General features: G+C 39.7%; 4 protein-coding genes across 4 annotated transcripts in view; 1 reads left to right on the top strand and 3 right to left on the bottom strand.

Moving 5' to 3' along the window:
• Positions 1-7,230, top strand: part of LOC111661108 (solute carrier organic anion transporter family member 1C1-like) — a 33,887-nt gene extending 26,657 nt beyond the window's left edge. The window contains exons 12-15 of the mRNA XM_023414573.2: positions 132-304; positions 3,563-3,627; positions 3,872-3,989; positions 5,018-7,230. Of these exons, the coding sequence (XP_023270341.1) occupies positions 132-304; positions 3,563-3,627; positions 3,872-3,989; positions 5,018-5,255 (594 nt within the window). The 3' untranslated portion in view covers positions 5,256-7,230. The remainder of the gene's footprint in view (positions 1-131; positions 305-3,562; positions 3,628-3,871; positions 3,990-5,017) is intronic.
• Positions 7,231-7,302: 72 nt separating this feature from the next.
• On the bottom strand, positions 7,303-11,490 carry bcap29 (B cell receptor associated protein 29). Its single transcript, XM_023414574.2, has 8 exons — positions 11,338-11,490; positions 10,717-10,834; positions 10,449-10,549; positions 9,687-9,834; positions 9,419-9,554; positions 9,168-9,270; positions 8,881-8,981; positions 7,303-8,589 (listed from the first exon to the last, which is right to left on the bottom strand). The coding sequence occupies exons 2-8, from the start codon at positions 10,806-10,808 to the stop codon at positions 8,554-8,556; spliced, it is 717 nt and encodes a 238-aa protein (XP_023270342.1). The 5' UTR covers positions 10,809-10,834; positions 11,338-11,490; the 3' UTR covers positions 7,303-8,553.
• A 1,052-nt stretch (positions 11,491-12,542) lies between these two features.
• dus4l (dihydrouridine synthase 4-like (S. cerevisiae)) lies at positions 12,543-14,731 on the bottom strand. Its single transcript, XM_023414568.2, has 6 exons — positions 14,379-14,731; positions 13,978-14,099; positions 13,749-13,866; positions 13,363-13,485; positions 13,006-13,232; positions 12,543-12,873 (listed from the first exon to the last, which is right to left on the bottom strand). The coding sequence occupies exons 1-6, from the start codon at positions 14,468-14,470 to the stop codon at positions 12,623-12,625; spliced, it is 933 nt and encodes a 310-aa protein (XP_023270336.1). The 5' UTR covers positions 14,471-14,731; the 3' UTR covers positions 12,543-12,622.
• A 1,529-nt stretch (positions 14,732-16,260) lies between these two features.
• rflnb (refilin B) lies at positions 16,261-19,244 on the bottom strand. The gene is made up of 3 exons (XM_023414566.2): positions 18,659-19,244; positions 18,001-18,095; positions 16,261-17,719 (listed from the first exon to the last, which is right to left on the bottom strand). Exons 1-3 carry the CDS (start codon positions 18,854-18,856, stop codon positions 17,401-17,403), a joined length of 612 nt encoding a protein of 203 aa, XP_023270334.1. The 5' UTR covers positions 18,857-19,244; the 3' UTR covers positions 16,261-17,400.
• Between the last annotated feature and the right edge of the window lie 221 nt (positions 19,245-19,465).

Raw genomic sequence — 19,465 nt, 5'->3', positions numbered from 1 at the left:
TCCTGCACCACACCCATTTCCACTTGTATATATGTATGTAAGTATGTGTTGCTGTGTGTGCATGTGTGTGAATGTGTGTCTTTGTCCTGCTATACATGGTCACTTGTGTGCGGCTATGCATGTCTCTCCAGGTCTTCTCTAACTGTAGCTGTGTCGGTGTGGCTGGTAACTTTACGGCCAGTACAGGTCAGTGCCCTCACAAGGACGACTGTGACAGGATGTTCCCGTACTTCCTGGCTCTCTCTGTCATCACTTCCTTTATCATCTCCCTCGGGGGGACACCAGGCTACATGCTTCTTATCAGGTCAGATTTAAGAAAAATAATATAACACGATTTAACCATTGCATACACCTTGTTCACCTTTGGATATCCAATCATTGCACACTTGATTTACTGATGCAACTTTAATTTGGAGCTGTGTGAGAAGGTTTTTTTTTTATAGCCAACAAATATTGCTCACAGTCATCCAACAAAACATGAGCCAAATTTCTAGCAGTGAATGCAATGTTTGTTGAGGTAGAGTTTCTCAGTGATATGCTAAGAGTCAGACATTTTTCATATAATTATGTTATTTCATTTCACTTACTTGGAAACGCAATAGATTGTTCACATACCTTATGCCTGCCTGATCTGCTTACTTCCAGGAATTATGGGAAGTTTATGTTTTTACTTGCTTCTTTAGAGATCAAAGCATCCAGAGACAATGATTGGGGCCATTACTGTTATTGGCAATGGTAGTGTCTTTGTGTCTCTGTGTCACATGTATAAACAGTGGCTTGGTTAAACAAAGTGTTTAAAAATAGTCTGTTTCCAGTCATGTGAATTCTTAAAGTTTAAATCCCTTTATGGTGGTACAGGGTAGGAGGTCATGATCAGTTGAGAATGACTTGGATTCTCAAAGGGTAATGTCTTATGCTCTCAATTGAGGTCAGGGAGATTGTTAAGTTACAAGCTGCAAAGTAAAAAACACCTACTGCTGCCTTGTTTATATTATAGTGAGGGCAGATTTCCTACGAGTAGCTGACCGCAACTATGATATGCTCGTGGGAACCTTGGTAATGTTAGCTTCAATAAGCTTCGATCAGTTCCCACAAACTGTTTGAGGTAAACAAAAAGCTAGAGTTCATTGTGTTCAGCAGCAGATCTTTTAGAGATCTCCTGTGCAAAACCTGATGATTTTCAAAGGTACAAGTCCCGAAGCTTCTTCTGCAGAATGCAGAATTTTCCAAAACTGAATCAGCAATGTATCATGAATGAAAATAAATGATGGCTGGTGTTGAATCAGTGAACTTATCCTTCATTAATTTATGCTAATGAAAAGGGATGTGACAGTTGGTGCGGCATCTTTCCCACTCATTTTTCTCAAGGGGACAATCGGTTGATCTCCTCTACTTGCACTGATAAAGGGCCAAGTGAAAGTAACTGCCAGATTAATATGAAAGAGATGTAACTATTTGCATGTGTGATATGTCGTATGTAGGTCAGTGCTGAAGCTTCGAAAACTCTGAGAAATGGATAATCAACAACTGATGGAGGAACATTTTTGCTAGCCGACCAGAGAGTGGCTGCTCTGTGTTGTGATTATAATTAAATTATATAATGTTACTAATCAATAACATTCTTTTCTCAAAGGGAACATTGTCAAATAGAGCCGTAATAGTAAATAAGAGTCTAGTAATCCATGTGACTGTAGTTTGAAGCACTTCTGTCTGGTTAATTAGCTGAATTATCTCACATGAAGGTTAAACTTGCTTGCTGAAGCTGAAAATGAATTTCAGATGATTAAGCAGAGAGTTCACTTCATGGACTAGAGGCTTGGGATATGTGTGTGTGTGTGTGTGTGTGTGTGTGTGTGTGTGTGTGTGTGTGTGTGTGTGTGTGTGTGTGTGTAGTCTGACAAGGACTAGTCCTCCTGGAAAACTGTATGAGACAGAGAGAGAGAGGGAGAGAGAGAGAGAGCAGCGCAGGGAAGCAGATGAAGAGACAGGAGTTCTTCCACTGTAAAAAACTTCCATTTGTACAACTCATTCAGGCGCACACACGCAGCACAGTCGCTCTGAAATGCATTATATTTTCTCGACACACGTTCTGCTTTGAACAACTCAGTCTTAGCTCTTTTATGGCCTATTACTGTAGATGAATGGTCAAACAACATTTCTAAATCGGGGGGGTGGGCACTCACTCCTTGGCCCTACTTGATGACACTGTGGCTCCCTGTAGAAAGAATCATACTGGAGCTTTTTCTGCCAACTGAGTGTTGATCCACAGGTTGACTCAGGTACAACCAATCTGACAATGGCTATGTTTTAAAGAAAGTGAATGCATTATGAACTAAATATAGATTAATCTGCAGCTCAGCACCCTCTGCTGGCTGACACTCCACATAACACCTTACTGATGAGACCTTCCATTGATACAAGATGGCATGTGTGCCCTAGTTTTTCTTTCTATGTTCCAATTTTCCCACATAAAATGGTTTTATTAAGAGAATGTCACACGACATGTGTACACACACACACACACACACAGACAAAGATTTCCAGAAGCCATATCAGCTGATCCTGTTTGAATGCAATGGTCTCACAGAATGAAATTACTTCATGTGCTCTGCTTTTCTTATTTTACTGTCTGATTTAATGTCTGCACAGTTATCTCTTTATTCCCCTGTTGATTCTCAGAGAGGTTCTGAGATCAGAAAGAGGCTGTATGTTATAAATGGTTTAGGACTGATGACTAATTAGGCAGAGAATTGCCCCAAGAACTGTAAAAGTATCCTGTTTACATTCAGCATTTTACTTACAACATTTTTTTTAACAAAACGTGTGTGTCCATAAGTTCTACCTATTTCCTACCTCAAAACATTTTGGATCATGTCTTTTACATATAGTGGGTACATGGGTTTGACCGAACTTGAGATTGCTACTTAAGACTCAGTTTTCATAAGAAGTTCTGAGCATTAGTTAAGTGACCTTGAATCTGTTTTTTATTTTGTGTTGTAGTTTGGTGGCACTAAGGGACAAAACATATTTCACGGAACGAGATTAACACGAAACACAGCACAAGATTTCAGATTACAGAAAGGGCAGGACAACACTTGTTGTGATTGGACAAAAACCAAGTCAATTCTCTGTTCAGATCCACACAGCTCTGATAAGATGGCCCTGCTAATGTCACTTGTTGCAGTGTAGCCCCCCTATCTCCTCAGTGCTAATTCTGTCAAGCGTGCTTTCAGGGTTCCAAGGGACATTTAATATATTGATATGTTGAAAGCATATTGAGAATTGCATCATATAAATATCCTTTGTTAAAATATTCCCTTAGTTTCAAACTCAGATAAAATGCATGCAATATCACAGCAAATGGCACTGAACACCAGGGATTGGGTTCTGTGCAATTGCAAACAAGAAGTGTTATCCCACCTTTTCTGTAATCTGAAATGTCATATTTTCTGAAATATATTGTTTTGACCTTAAGGGCCACCATAATGTAAACATGGCTGATATTTTCTAACCAGTTCCTGATGTGTTCCTGAAAAATGTCTGCATTTTTTTCCTCATGCAGGTGCATAAAACCACAGTTGAAATCTCTGGCCTTGGGTTTCCATGCTCTGGCAACACGTACCCTCGGTAAGTCTCCTTTAAAACCCAACCTCTATTAAGCACATTTGAATGGGTCAGGAATAAATGTGTTGTCCTGGTTTTGAATCTACCTGAAGACCTTTGCCATCGTTATTCCAAACTGTCACTTGAACTACCACAGTGCCTGTGTTTGCTAAAGTTTCAGTGTTTGTTCTGACTGAACAGTGTTTGCAGAATCTGTTGTTTCAGCTCTGGAGAATGTGATTGCGAAACTATGTTTGTGATCCTACAGCAGGGATCCCAGCACCCATTTACTTTGGAGCAATCATTGACACCACATGTCTAAAATGGGGTCAGAAGAGGTGTGGAGGCATAGGAGCCTGTCGAATCTATAACACCACTGCATACAGGTAGTACTCACATGCATGACAGTCAGTATTTCATGGATCTTACTTTCATTTTAGGGATTCATGAAGATTCAGTTAACTTCAGGTCTACTGCACTTTTATGTTATAGGTTTGAATTTCATGTGGCAATGACTTGTTGCGTGTACAAAATGTTATACAATGTGAAATTTGAAACAAATTTGCATGTTGCTAAATTTTGACACTTCTCTCCAGATCTGTTATATTGGATACAACGAATAAATGATATACCATAAACACTTCACAAAAACTTGCTAAACTTCATTTTATGTCTTTCAAATGTTCCTCATTGGCAGTCACGCTAATATGATTCATCTTTTGTCCTGTTAGCAAAGGTGATTTACGTAACCTCAGCTGAAGGCTTCCACAAAGTGTTAACATTAATATACTGCAGGCAGAGGTTTTCAAACGAGGCATGTCCCCCAGGGGACAGCAGCCGAGGCTGTGACATACAGCTCATGAAGGCAGTCGAGGTACTTTAAAACCCTTACCGGTTGCCGCAATTTGCTTAAAAGTCAAAAACCTTCTGTGAGTCACAACTCTGTTTATCAGATTTCTTTTATAAACGTCCGAAAGCCACTTAGAAATCACAGAAAAAGGACGCTCCTTATAACACCAGAAGCTGACTGATAATCATTGTGTTTTTAAGTTTTCTTCGGTATCAAAGTCACCTAGTGTTGTCTGTACATCCGTGTGTACAATACAGGAAAAAACAGGAACTCCTAATGTATGATGTGGCATTCTTTAAAGATGCCATGTTGCTAAAATGTAAAGAGATATAGGCTTAAAGAAAACAGGCTCAAAATGTAGCCAACTAAAGAGCAACATATATAAATTGTTAAATTATGTAATAAACCAGTCATTATTTACTGTTCTCTGACATGGTTGGGTTTTAGGTTTAGCCATCTTTTGAGTGACAAAGCCACTGCAGCATCATCTGCCCCTCCCCCATTTGTCCAAAACTTGTCTTCCTCTCTGACCCCCACATTTTTTTTTACGCCCTTGCATCACAGGATCGCATACCTGGGCCTGACTCTGAGCCTGCGGACTATTTCCTTCGTTATTTGCATCCCGGGCTTCATTCTGCTCAGTCGACAGCTGAAGAAGGAGGAAAGAAATGCCATTCATGGAGCTCTGGCCAACGGCGGAACAGAGCTGGAGGCACTCAGGAAGGAAGAGTTTGTGATTTCTAATTGTGACCAACTACAACAAACATCAGATAACAGCACAGACCGGGAGACACGGCTGTGACAGATCCAAAAGAAGTGACCCCGTTTGCCCCGCGCTCTCTCTCTCTCACTCACACACACACACACACACACACACACACACACACACACACACACACACAATATGTACAGAGTGATACTGTACACAATGCGCACACACTCACATGATTTGCAGGGAATCGCACGTTGTATCCGATTATCTCATATGAAGCATAAATTCTATATTTGTACTACTGGACCTGTGAGGGCTTTGTGAATTTGACAGAAATTTGATATAACTGAAATATTTCTTGAATGTACATGCTGTTATTTTTTCCTTATAAAGAAAAGAATATTTTTCTTTTTTAATGGTGGCACAAGAGATTAGATGGGAAATGTGACTTGTACAGACTACTGCAAAAAACAGTCATTCTGAACACCAGCACTTATAAAGCTGCCTCTTTGGAGTTTTCTTTCAAATGAAGTTTTCTTCCTAATCACCAGTGTTACTGAACAGAAGAAAAGTGGCCTTATAAAAACCAGAGGCATGACACTAAATATAAAGAATATAAATATAATAGAATATAAATATGAGGAAAATTAGACCTTCAAAGAGATGGAAAAGATGAGCAGGTTGTTGTAGAAATGTGTTTGAACATGTTTCAGTAACTTTTAGACGGCTTTGTTGGAGTCGTTTTGACGTCTGTGCCTCATTCACTCAATGGTTACCTCTAAATCATCTGTCTTGCTGATTGTAGAGAGCAATTTTCAGTCACACATTCAACAGACATCTGAATACCATTTCCTTTTACATTTCAGACTGAATGACTTTACAGTTGTTTGGGAAAAAAAGTTTCATTTCTGACTGACTCTAAGGCCAAAGTTAGGTCTGTTGCAGTTTGTGTTGTGCGCTTTTCTGGATGTGAACTTGTTCTTTTGTTTTTCGTATTCCCTAAAAAATGGAAATTGAATTTTAGTGAGATCTGCTTACCTGTTTGTGTAATGGAATCTGCCTTGATTTCAATATCGTTGACGGCCACAAGGAGGCAGTACCATCATCTTAATATGGTACTACTGAGGAAAGAAGTTTTACTAAGAATACAGTCAAATAAACTTGTTAACACTGATAATTAGGATTAGACCGAATTTGCTCAGAGTAATCTCAAAGAGCCTCATAAGGCTCTATTATTAAATAACCATTGTTGACTGAAACAGATGGCTGAGGTGAAAGCTTGCCCTTGTGTCTGGTGGTTGCCATGTGTTGTGCCTTTTGAAGAGGCAGAATTTGAGAAACACTGAGAAACGATAATAATGTATGCTGTCCCAGTCTTTAGGCAAACGACTCCACTGTGTGTCAAGTGTTACCACAAAAAGTGTGCATTTGTGTCGCTGATGTGTAAAAGCTCTGCTTCTGCGTCTTCAGCCGTCGCTATACTAAATGTTTCACTGGTCAGTCTGTTTTTACATCATTAGTTTTTCTGTGTATTTTTGTTCATGCATGAACTGCTGTGCCAAAACCCACAAACAGAAACATCATGGTCTATTCTCAGGTTTTTCCTATCAATTTTATTCTTAAAACAGCTTCGATCCAAAATCACAACCCATTTCCATGAAATCTGACAGAATGATTTCTCAAAATGAAATCAGTCCACTAGCTGCTGTATCTCAAGACAACTGTTTAGAAATAATACTTTTGTCTTTGTAAATGTATATTATCATTTTGTAAGATTTTATGTCCAAAATAGATATGTACCATTCTTTTTTTTTTTTGCCAACGTACAATATGTGCTGACCGTATTGTCTTTTGAATTCAGGTTCAGTTTCAGGCACAGGTGGCCACAAGTACAGATTCAGAGGAGCAACGAGAGGTATAGAGGAAGGAAGTCATTATCTCAATAATGTAAGGCATTTACTTGCATTAAATCAGAATGTAAATAATTTTCTTGGATTATTTTTGTAAAATTTCAAAGAATATCGTAAATGTAATACTAAAATAAAACTTTTAATATCCAATCAAATGATGTGTTGGTGTTATTTATTCAAGGTGCTTCATTAAGTGCATGTTCAAACACTGTAAACAAGGCCAAGAATAAAGAAACAGATCTTTATTAAACAACATGTACTGCATCCACCCACAAGGCACTTCATTCTGATTTCTGTCTGACAGAAATATATGAAAACAACTTGAAGAGGCATTCTTGCAGTTTTATGACCTGAATAGTAAATGTGGTAAACCCATGCAAGAACTGCTTTAGCGCGAAGAAGTGGGAAACATTGAACTAACTGGTGATTAAAGTCTCAGCTCCTCTTTCACAGTGACATCGCTCTGTCTGGATAATGGAAATATAAGAAAAACCATACTGCACTTTTTCATACAGAACAGCTGCCAGTGCAACTGGTGCGCTAACCAGAAAAATAAACACGCAGTGCAGCACGTATAAAAGAATGTGGACTTCTGTGGCCATTAACAAGAATCTGTTATTAAAAGCCTAAGTAAGATCAAAATTTTTTCATCCCTATGTTTTACTTATATTTGATATTTAACGGAAGATTTTCATCGACATTTACATGTTAAAATTAAGAAGGAAACCAGAAAAAAAACACTTGGATGCCTGATGCTGTCCAACCATTAACATTCACCACAACTACTACTGTTAAAACAGAACAGTACAGAACAGCAGCTGGAAAACATGAAGATGATTTGTCTAAGTGCAAATGTACATGCAAACTGTATTTGCACAGCCATGCAAGCACAGGCTACATTTACATACTGTATTTAAGCTGCAAGTTTGAAGAGCACATGCCCCTGCTACATACAGAAATAGAGAAGCAAATCTTTAGTATCAAAATACATTCATAGCTGTTTGCAACAGTAATACAGTGCTCCAGCTTTTCGCAAATCTTCCACTCTGTGCACCAGGCTGAAACAAATGCCATAAAACAAACACCCATCCTAGTTGAAAATTTCTTTAACATATCAAGAGCTCTGTGATCAGACCTGGGTCAATTACTGACTGAATTCTTTCCAAATACCTTGCACAGTTAATCTGCCTGATAGAGTGTGAACTTAAAAAAAAAAAGCAATCCTCTTAGTCACACTGTGCCAGGCAGAAACAGGGAAACACAAAATATTACTCATCCAATTTAAACCAGTTTGGTTCACCTCCACGCTTTAGAACTGTTACTGATATCAGCCAAAACTCTGTACTTCTGAGGAGCCAACCGTGATTTTGTGATATGCATGTTGACACAAGGTGATATATGAGGGCAAAGCATGTGTTGGAGTGGCTCTCTTGTGAGTTGATGTGTAAACACTTTAACTTTTAAACATTTTACACTAACTAGTCATCCTTTTTGCTTCCACTATCTTGAAGATTCTGAAAGGACAAAAAATGAAAAGCAAATGTCAGATAATATTATATTCCATTATTTTAGATTAGATGAGTGAAGGCCATTTATCTACTCTAAGTACAAATGTCTACATGATTCTTTAGTTGATATCCTTGAAATGAATGGGAACTGTTGGCAGTCACTAATATTAACAACCTTTGTTTTCAATGTCTCAACAACAAATATAGGCTCCTGCACTTTTTCAGTAGACTAACTGTATCTAAATAGTGCATGGCCCAAGAGGTCATTATCCTGCTCTGTTTAGGACTTAGTATTACCTGGAGTTCCTGATGTTCTTTCAGCAGTCTGTCGTACTCCCTGGCCAGGCCCTCCGTCTGCTTCTTCATCCCCTCTGCCTCTGACTGGGACTTCTTCAGGGCTGGAGAAGAGACAATCACACATCAACACATGGCATCATCTTCATACACTAGAGGTGACACCTTTTAAAATCTACAGTTGTTATATCAACTTCCTGGGGTCAATACAAAAATAATACTAGCACATGTGTGTAAAAGCAACACAAATATATTTGTAGAGGATATGTGGTAAATATGTGGATACTAACCATCTCCTGCAGTCTTAAGTTCTTCTTTCAGTGCCTCCACCTCCTTTCTCAACAGCTCCATGCCCTCTGAAGTGGCCTTTTCACCCTTCCCTTCCACCAGAGTCTGAAATATATAATGAAATGAAAATGAAGAAATGAAATGCACATCTTTATCTAACTGCAAGTCTGAATCATTAATCTCCTATGTGTGTGTTGTCATCTAGAGCCGTCAAAGAGATATGTAGTTGTGGCCGAACCAGTGTGAAGCCCACCTGTTTCAGCAGCTCATTGTCCTCCATGTATTTCTTGGCAGTCTGGTTAGCGTTGTCAGCCTGTGCCTGAAGAGCAGCTGTAGTCCCAGACATGGCTGCCAGCTGGTTAATCAAGGTGATCACTCGCTTCATAACTCTGCAAAAGTAACCAAGGTCAAAAAAGGCATCATTCAAAGGCTGCAGGTGACTTACTTTCATTACTGATTAATACATATTTTTGTTTTTTAATATGTCCTGTGTGTATCAGTATATGAGAGCAAAGACTCACAGCCAGAGGAAGACAGCAAAGCCAGAGATATAGAGGTTTCTCTGGGCTCTAAAAAGCTTCATGTGCAGGTGGTCAAACATGTTCGGCTGCAGCTTGGAATCTGTGCCAAGTTCTTTTTGTGAATACTTCCTCACTTCACGGACAGCATCTAAAGAAAAAGGAACATGCCATGAGTTAGAAAGCTTAGATTTACAACTTTTTTCTTATGTGTACCATCTTCACAGAGCTTTGTTGTTTTGAGATTTTGCCTACAGTAATAAGATCGCCAGTGATGAAAGTGACTAAAGCCCTGTCTGCACTGCCAATTTTTAAAATGCAGCTTTTTCTATCCAGGTAGGCCTTTTGTTCACATTCAAATTTGCTTTTGGGTCACTGAAAACAGACTTTTTGCAAATCTCCGGCCAGGGTGTAGAATTTAGAGGCTCTATTTTCAGTGTTGTCGTGGAGACAGGGAAACGCAAGCTTTTGGCTTGTAACATCATTATAATTTCTCTACTGGAACCAGTGATATCTTTATTTCAGGCTTCTGATTTGCAAGCATGACTTTACAGCTACCTGTCGATATGGCATGCTCTCTAAACCACTTGACAGCATGTTTTGTGTTTTGATAAAACCCTGTTTTAAAGCATCCAATAGTGCCCACAAAGCTTCCTCCCAGCTCACAGCTGATGATCTAAAACTCAACAGTTCACACGATCTGAGGTTACATTTCTAACTGAAGAGTTGTGTACAAAATATTGAAACAGATGATGTTACACTTACCAAGGAAGAGAACGATAAGTACTATGATCATGGTGAGAAACACTTTGTTCCAGAACCGTGCCACAAAGCTCCAGATCCTCAGCTGGAAAATACTCTGCCACCTGCAACCACACATGCACAAACATTTACAGACATCAGTGCGTAACAGGTCTCTACTCTAGACGATATCCAAGCACATTATGTCTGCAGGATCACCACCCACACACACACACACACACACACACACACACACACACACACAGTATGATTCTGAGTGACTCTTACTCACCTCCTGGCAGAGATGAAGGGTAAACAGAGGATGACAAGGATGCCAATCTCCACATAGAGAAAGAGGGCCACAGCAGTCCATTGCAATGTCATCTTTGTTGATGGCCTCAGGAGATAACCTGAGAAAGACAAACATGAAATCTTACAGGGTAATAAGTAAAAGGTTTAGCTAGCATGAATGGCTTTTGTTCCACTTGGACAACGATACAGCCTCTGTGACAAGTTAAGCTTCCTATCTGACCAGTTCACACACCTTAAGGTAAACTCGCACAAGGTTATCCCTGAGAGAAGTTGCCAGAAGTTAGCCCTATCAAACTCACATTACAGTTGCCAACTTACAGTTGCTGCGCCACAAGAGTGTGTGTTTATATGCTTATTAGAGGCACACACACAAAACACACACTAAGGCTTTTTGAAATGATGTCTCTCTTTCCATCTTCATATCATATCATCTTCATCTCCATAAACCCAATGCTAAATTCACATAAACTTTAACTACAAGCTAACGCTAACCTTAAGTGCGCCACTTAGAGTAAGCTAACTAGCCAGTTAAACATTTATAATGACAACTGGGTAAGGTGCCTAAGTTATCAGCGTTCAGACATAAAGATACACCACTTACCAATAAACCGCAAAAATGCAGACTGATAGAGAGCAACTTTTCTACTCTTCTGAAATCATCCAAAGCAAAGTTCGTCTTCCGGCTTCCCTTCCTGTTCCACCCAGCTCGTCTGAAAGACCTATCTTCCGGTCTTATTTTTCGTAATAAAATTTTGACACGTTGATTTCAAGCATCAATATGGGCGGGAAATGCGTCATTGGTTTTTAATTGTTGCGTAATAACATCTTAAATCTCACTGTCTGTTCTTACTCTTGTGTGTACACTCCCACCCGTTATATGTGGATTCAGCACACAGATTAAGACTTTACTCTGAAGGCAAATCACAATACTTCTGCTCTTTTTCCCTGAAGAACTCTTCATTATAAAAAAACAATTTACATTCAGTAACGTAATTCTATCCCTTGACTTAGTATTTATATACACTCAGTTTGCAGTATATTAGGTACACCTAGCCTATATTAATGCAGTCTAATTAGTCATGCCTGCAATAAATCCTCCCGTCATGGATCATAATGTTCAGTTTATGTTGAAACTGTTTTTAATAGGTGTTGGTATGGAGGCTGCAGTTTGTGAAGCTGTGTAATTGTATTTGCTTTTTTATTTTTTATTATGCTTCTATTATTTCGTCCACCGCATTTAAATCAGTGAGAGTAGGTCAAACAACAGAAACACCTCTCGTATTAATGCTATACAGTTCAACAGCTCCACAAACTGCATCCTCCTAAATGATCAAAATAATTTTAATAAAAACATCATAACCTGAAGACAAGCTTTTATTATATGACTGTTGCATTACTTTGAGCTAGGTGTACGTAATAAAGTGCTAGTTGAGTGTACATTTAAGCTACAAAAACTGACACATAAAATGAAAAACACTTATTACATTGCTTGCATTGCTGCTCTAAAAAGCTAGATGTGCATGAAATTAATCATTGTGCAAGTATATAATATTTTTTGTAATTTTTATTATTTTCCTACTGCAAGGACTCAATAAAAAGATGTATCATTAGATTTAATATTCCTTCATATCTTATGATTTTAAGAATGTGCTATTCATTGGGAAGCAAAATATCTTAAGCCTCAGTGTATACTAGTAAGACAAGCATTAAAAAAATAACTAAATATTCTGTTTTAGCTATATTATTACTGTTTAGTTAAGGCTTGACTGGAGAAAATGGAGCAGTAAAGAAGACAGACATCAGTAATACAACTATAGCTTTGTAATTTTATTTGGCACAAAAATAAAAAATGCTAAAATCAAGTACATTGCATTTCAACTCTGACCCTACACTGACCCGTATGTGTTCTGGAGGTAATCTATTACAGCTGAGGTACTGGATAGAGAATTGAACACTTTTCTTTCAGGCTGGGAGCTAACCCTCTCCAGCATGTAGATAAGATGGTGGTGGAAGCAGGTGAAAGGAGTGCCCTGCTCTATAGAGATGTCCACCCAGTCCCATATACATTCCAAAGGAGTGTCCTCATAGCCAGCGAACATTGCAGGGTTGGCAAGCAACCCCCGTGCAGCCATCACACCTGACAAGCAAATCCAGTCAAACAAGAAATTAACAAACTGAACACTAGACAGACAACACACAAGACAGGAACACTGTTATTTATGCATATGACATAGTGAACATCTGTTGAAAACAATCAAAACAAACCTACCATCGATACCAGTAAGCTGGTGAGTGGACTCCACATCACGGAGGTACTTTATGTCCCCATTGGCAATGACAGGTACAGATAAACTGTCTTTGATTGTCTTTATGGCATCATAATGGACGGGCTGGTGACGTTCTTCTGCTGTACGGCCATGGACCGTTATCCATGACACACCAGCTGATTCAGCCTTCTGACACAGATCCACTGTACGTCTCAGGTCCTTGTGAATTCTGTGGGTGACATGAATTTCTTATATTCTCTTACATATATACAGATATTGATATATCTGCAATAAGCTACCATCGATGTCACAGATTTACTGATTTAGCTTTACAATTTTAAACTGGTTCAGATTTTTACCTTATTTTGATGGACACTGTATAGTTTGGATTGTCCACTTGGTTTCTGACATGTCTGACCATATCTTTCACAAGTTCAGGCTTGTTGATGAGGCATGCACCATACCCGGCTGACATAGCCCATCTGAAAACACAACAAAGTTATCTTAACTTAAACTTATCTTAAGAACTTAAACAAAACAAATCTGTCCAACTATCTCAGTAATACTTAATTAGTGTTCAAATAATAGAGAGGAAATCAGAAAAATACAATTTGACATTAGTAATTAATCGGTCAAACAAACTGTGCTCTTTTCATCCCCTGCAAAATAAAAATGCTGAAATCACAAAGTAATAAAAAGTGACTGAAGGCCAAAATGTATCAAGGCCTATTGTAAGTAGTTGCACCTCTGGGGACAGCCACAGTTAAGGTCAACTCCATCTGAGAAAGGTGCTACCACACAGGCTGCATCAGCCAGGGTCTGAGCATCATGGGCAGCAAACTGCACTATCAGGGGCCGGTCACCTGAAGAGGAATGGGAAAAAAATTGACATCTCTGTGTAAAGATGTAATGCATTAGAAGTGATGCTGCAGGAAGGACACTATACTGACATGCATTACAATGTTGCTACTCACGCTCATTGGTAGTGAATTCACTGTCTCTGGCTTTGACGGATCGCATGAAGTCAGAAGCAACTATCATTGGGGTGAAGCAGATGTCACAGTTGTACTTCCTCACCAAGGACCTGAACGCAAGCCTATAGAAAATAGACTTCATTGAATATCGTGTGCAAGAAACAAAACAAATGGTAGCTGTAAGATAAGATAGTACTTTTTTAGTCCTGCAGTGGGGAAATTTGTAGAACCTATAGTACTTCCCATGTTTAAGACAGCAATTCAAAGGACTCAATGAAACACTTAAGTACAAGTGTTTAAAGTGAAGTATCAGAAGTGCTTTTTTACCCCTTGATTGTGGTTCAATACAGCAAAAATAAAGATATGAATACAATTGCAGGAGGAAAATAGATTCCATTTACTTTGAATATCGAACCATTGGAGCACATATTTTCAGGACTTTTCCCTTTTCAAACATGTCCACAATACTGGAGTTCCCGTTACATGTCTTCATTCTTCTCAAATAAGACTGCTAGCCAGCTAGCACAACAAGCTAACTAGCTCAATATCCAAAAGTAGAGTAGAGTTTAAGAGTGGGTTCTGTCGTCTGACACCTATTCCACTATTTTAAAGACGCGGACAAACTGATAATACAACCTAAAACCCCACACTATCACATGCTGATACATAGATACAGCCAGGTTTATTTCAGAACAACAATACAAGACGACGCTACAGTCCACCATGCGGGAAAAATGTGGGCGTGTATTTAAAATCTCTGAACCCATACGCCACATAACCTAATGTATGTGTTTAAGTATTTCATTGTATTATTTTTTTAAATTATAAACACCCCCTCTAATGTATCTAGTTTAGGTCTTTAGGCAAAGTTTATTTGTTTTTCTTTTCTATTAAAAAAATATTGACGATCGATTTCTAGGCGATTCATACGTCACATCCATTCACGCAATGCCGCCTTCAGGTTCTGTAGGGAAAAATAGCTTTCGAGCTTTAAAATCACTAAAGCTCATGATTGCATTCAGTTTGTGGAATTAAAATAACTTGCTGAAGAGGTGGTCATTATACACATATAGGGGCAATTACAATGTTCTCAAAAAGGGCAGTGCTGGTTTGAAAATATGCGGTGAGGTATGCAGATGCATACTGTACATGCATGATAACTGTAACACGATAGAAGGCAAGATAATGCAAAGTACGTTTATCTTCAATACTAAGCTGTCTTTTCTAACTAATAAGTTCAATATTAGCTGGTTGTGAAAAGTAGCTCCATCGGTACAATGCTGCGGGGTTGCAATACCAATAGGACAAGCCCAAGCCATGGGTCACTTTATGTGTGTTGAAAGGACAAAAAGTGAAATATACTGAGGCAATGGTGAAGGAGGTTGCTCCTCAGCTTTCATCACGTCAGGAAACTCCCTCTAGCACACAAATGTTCAAGAAACATTGAACTAATGGAAGAAGAACTAATGCTACAGTCACCCTACACACCCTACAGCCAATCAGAAAAATAGTGGATGTATTATGAGTTGGAATTAATATTCATTGTGTTATTTGTGGGATACAGAAAAAGTTACAAACTTCTGGCTTGTATCAGAATAGACTTCTATGTCTGTTTGTCATCATAATCATTTACAGTGACAACTAGAACAGTTTTCCCAGATGACACTTTTTTCTGAGGACCTGGGCTGCAATTGTAATGTGACCTACTCTAAGTGTACTATATAGTGACTATGTGTGGCATCATCTTAACCATCCACTGTGTACCACCACACAGCAACACAAAATCTTATCAAAATTAAGATCTGTTTTGATGAAAATAGGATTTGGAGCATAGGATCAACCTTGCTTTGGAATCAAATCGTTGACAGAATGTTCCCTCCCAGGCCACAAGAGGGCAGTGAAGCAGCACAATTATATAAAGCCTCTATCCATTTGTTGAGTCTTAAAGGGACAATTCACCCAAAATCGAAGTATGTATCATTTTCCTACCAGAACAGATTGGTAGCACAACCATCTATTAAGGATGTTTTGGTGATTTGATGAGGTTTGAATATATCAGTTGAAGAGTGTGAGGAGCTTTTTTTGGCCAAAGTACCTGTAGGAAGTTCCCATTTTTCCTTTGGAAAATCATCTCTCTTGATCACCCATTTTAAGAATTTGTACATGCCTTTCCCTTTTTCAAAGTTTGTTAGTGTGTTTATTATTTAGTAAGACCAAATAACAAAAAGAGAACTCCGCTGTTATCTTTTAAAAAGGACAAGCGATACTTACTCAAAAACACAGTTGAAGAACAAATGAACACTTTATTTCAAACTGGCACTGAATAAGTGACTAATATCAAAAAGAAGCATCAAACAGATACATCAATAAGGCACAAAGATCATCACAATTACATCCCTTACCATGACTGCAGAGACCCGTTAATGAGCTGATAAAATCTCAGATCCTAAAACTTCAACAGAATAAATACAATATCAATCCAAATCAGGCCAAAGAAAATGATAGCAGTGGAATGCAGCTTGTTATTTTCACTAGAAAGCCAGTGAGTGATATCAAAAAATCCAATCCACAGTAAACTCCACGCTCACAATCCATCTACACTACCTACTTAAAATCAGTTTAAGCTTACACATCACAATGAACAGAAAAGTTCCCTTTATCTACCAACATTTACACAATACATTATGAGTTGCAGCCATAAACAGTGGCTAGAGAAAAGGCTTGGTTTGAGCTTAGCTTGTGCTATGTTGTGCAGAAATACCCTGTGAAGAAACAAAACACGTGTTAAGCATTTTTCACCACATCCTATGTACAGTGTGTATAAGTTATGATTCAATAGCATGCACCCAAACTCCAGCACCACCTTTATTTGCCTTTCCTCTGCCTTACAAACTAGTCGCTTTGAACCATATCCTAGGTTAGCAGTTCTAACAGGTGCTCTTCATATTCAATGAGCTGAGACAGGCCTCATTGTTCAACTTTAAAACCAATCACTCCACATGCCTGACCAACTTGGTGTGACATGAGGAGAGTGACTTTGCTGAGGGCAAATAAGTATACTCCTCATCTTGGCCCATCTAATTCAGTTCTACAGCCAATAAAAATAATCATCCCTTTAAAAACTTTCAACAAGTTACAAACTCAAGCGCTTGGTTAAATATCCATGCCATGGATAGTTTCTTTCATTGCCAGGGACACACACATATCATACATACAACATCTCAGCTGTCTGCAACATCACAGTGCAGATGATTTCTGTCCACAGCTTGGGATAGATACTTAAAAAAGGATAACAGGCTACACAGCTCTAAGAGGACAACACAGCAGGTCAACGGCATCCAGCCTCAGGGGAGCCACAGTTTAGGGGCCATAGGAATGCCCCTAAACGCCTATGTGTGTCCCCAACCACCTGGCCACCCCTCCTCACTGAGACAGCTTTCTGTGGCCAGCTGCCTCCAGCTCGACACTGGACAGGAAGCGTCTGGATAGCCGGTGGCAGTCGTAGCTCAGCTCTGTGGTGTAAACTGCGCTGGTTTTCTTGGGGTAAATGATGGTGGTGCTCTTGAAGCGCTGCGGCCGATGGCGAGGCTGAAACTCCAGCTGTGTTTTGTAGCGGCGCCAAGTGCTGTGGGGCATGGCCATGATAGTCTGCCTGCAGTGTTCAAGGCCCTGGCCCCATGGCTGCAGGGCCACGTCCTGGATGAAGTGGCGGTCCGAGTTGTAGTGCACGGAGGAGGTGTATCTGTGGAGAAGGGGAAAGTGTAATGTTTTAAAATGAAACTAGTCTGAGTCCCACCTGCACCAGTTACATTACACCACACCGAGCTGTCTGTCCAAGTCCACCGTTCTGTTGTTTGCTTATGTACATACTTGGAAGTTGTCGGCCGCTTTGGTACATATTAAAGTAAAAATACTAAAGCCTGCGTGTCCTCATGGTCTGCCATTTTTTGACTGACATGCATAGCCACACTCTTCCAGCGGGTCTCATGTTGCACAGAACAGGTCATATCAAAGTCAACCCACCTTATTTCCTTTGGCGGCAATGGATCTAGTGCTATGCCTTCCCCAAAGGACAGTGGGTGTAGCTGTGGCAAAGATCCGGTGGGTAAAACTGGAACCTGCAGTGCAAAAATCAACCACACAGTTATCTCATAGGTAGCCTATTGAGTTCTTATTGACCCAGTTCAGTGCTGTAGTGACCCACTTTCTTCAGCTTGCCAAAACATGCAGCAAGTTCTTGCATGATAGTCTTAAGTGTTATTGTCAAAAGAACTTTCACAAACATTTGGTTTATTTAACTCAAAAACTGGCTCATAGAGTCAGCAAAACAGTGGGCATGGTGTGTTTGGTAGACTGCAACTAATTTCAGGGCAAATTTCCTGTGCGCAAAATTTATTCCAATGCAAGACAATCTGGAATTTGTAGGACGAGCTACACTATAACATTTACTTTGCTATGCATTTGTGGAAACTATCTGACTCTCATGCATGCACATTCCTAGCAGTATGCCTAGTTTTCCATATCAAATTGCAAGTTATGAAATGTCCTGGCATTCAAAGCGAATGTTCAGCTGCAGTTTGAGTTCGATTGCCTTGCTCCAAAGAGTTCACATATTGCTTTAAAAAAAAAAAAAAAAAAAAAAAAAATCACAGGACGTAGTGAGAAAAATAGTGCTACCTACCAGGGAGCCCCTTCCCTCGTCCTCAGACACCGGGCTCACGCCCCCGGCTTTATCCGCACACACAGGCAGCAGCCAGGCGCTGGGGCTCGGGCTCGGGGGTAACCCAGAGTCCGGGCTGTCAAGTCCTCTCTCAGCCCTGCAGCTCATATCCAGTGGGTCTCCTTCACATACATTTGGCAAGTTCAACCTGCCAACCATTTCTAGTTAAAAGTTGCAAAACTCCAGCGAGTAACACGCAGGTTGCGAAAGAGAAATATTTCCAGATTTGACTTCTTTGTGTTCGCTTTTATTTTTCCGTCCAGGGGTTTTGTTTTGTTGCAAAGTCCCACGGTGATACTGTCAACTTCTTCCCGGACAGCATGCACGGCTGCCCGCTGGAAATACCATCAACCGGGTAACCGGTAATTCAGCTCCCCGACCTTCAACCACCTTGAAAACAGGAAAAGTAAAAACTATTCTTTACATTGATATTAAAAGCATTGCTCCGCAGTGACAGGATGACACGCAGAGTACGTTGACTTCTGTAATAAGCAGAGAAAGGATGCGAGTGAGTCCCGCTGCCCGCGGATCCTCTTCAAACTTCTTCTCCCTGAAAGGGGCCTTCACATCCACAAACACAGGAAAGGAAACGCCTTTTGAAGCTTTTACTGGCTGCTGATTGGATGAAGGATAAGCGGCAACCAGAGACGAGGCCAGCCATGGGAACATTTCCAAAGCAGCTCATTCAACATCGGGCCTTGGTAAAATCAGGTTGATTTTTCCTGCTATTGTGCAAAAATGTGCCAAATGAAGCATTATACACCCATC

Source organism: Seriola lalandi, unplaced genomic scaffold (genome assembly GCF_002814215.2).
Source record: "Seriola lalandi dorsalis isolate HSWRI2012SDOR001 ecotype SW California unplaced genomic scaffold, Sedor1 jcf7180002054536, whole genome shotgun sequence".
Lineage (NCBI taxonomy): Eukaryota > Metazoa > Chordata > Actinopteri > Carangiformes > Carangidae > Seriola > Seriola lalandi.
The sequence above is the reverse complement of the archived record's forward strand: the minus strand, read 5'-3'. Positions and strand labels throughout refer to the sequence as shown.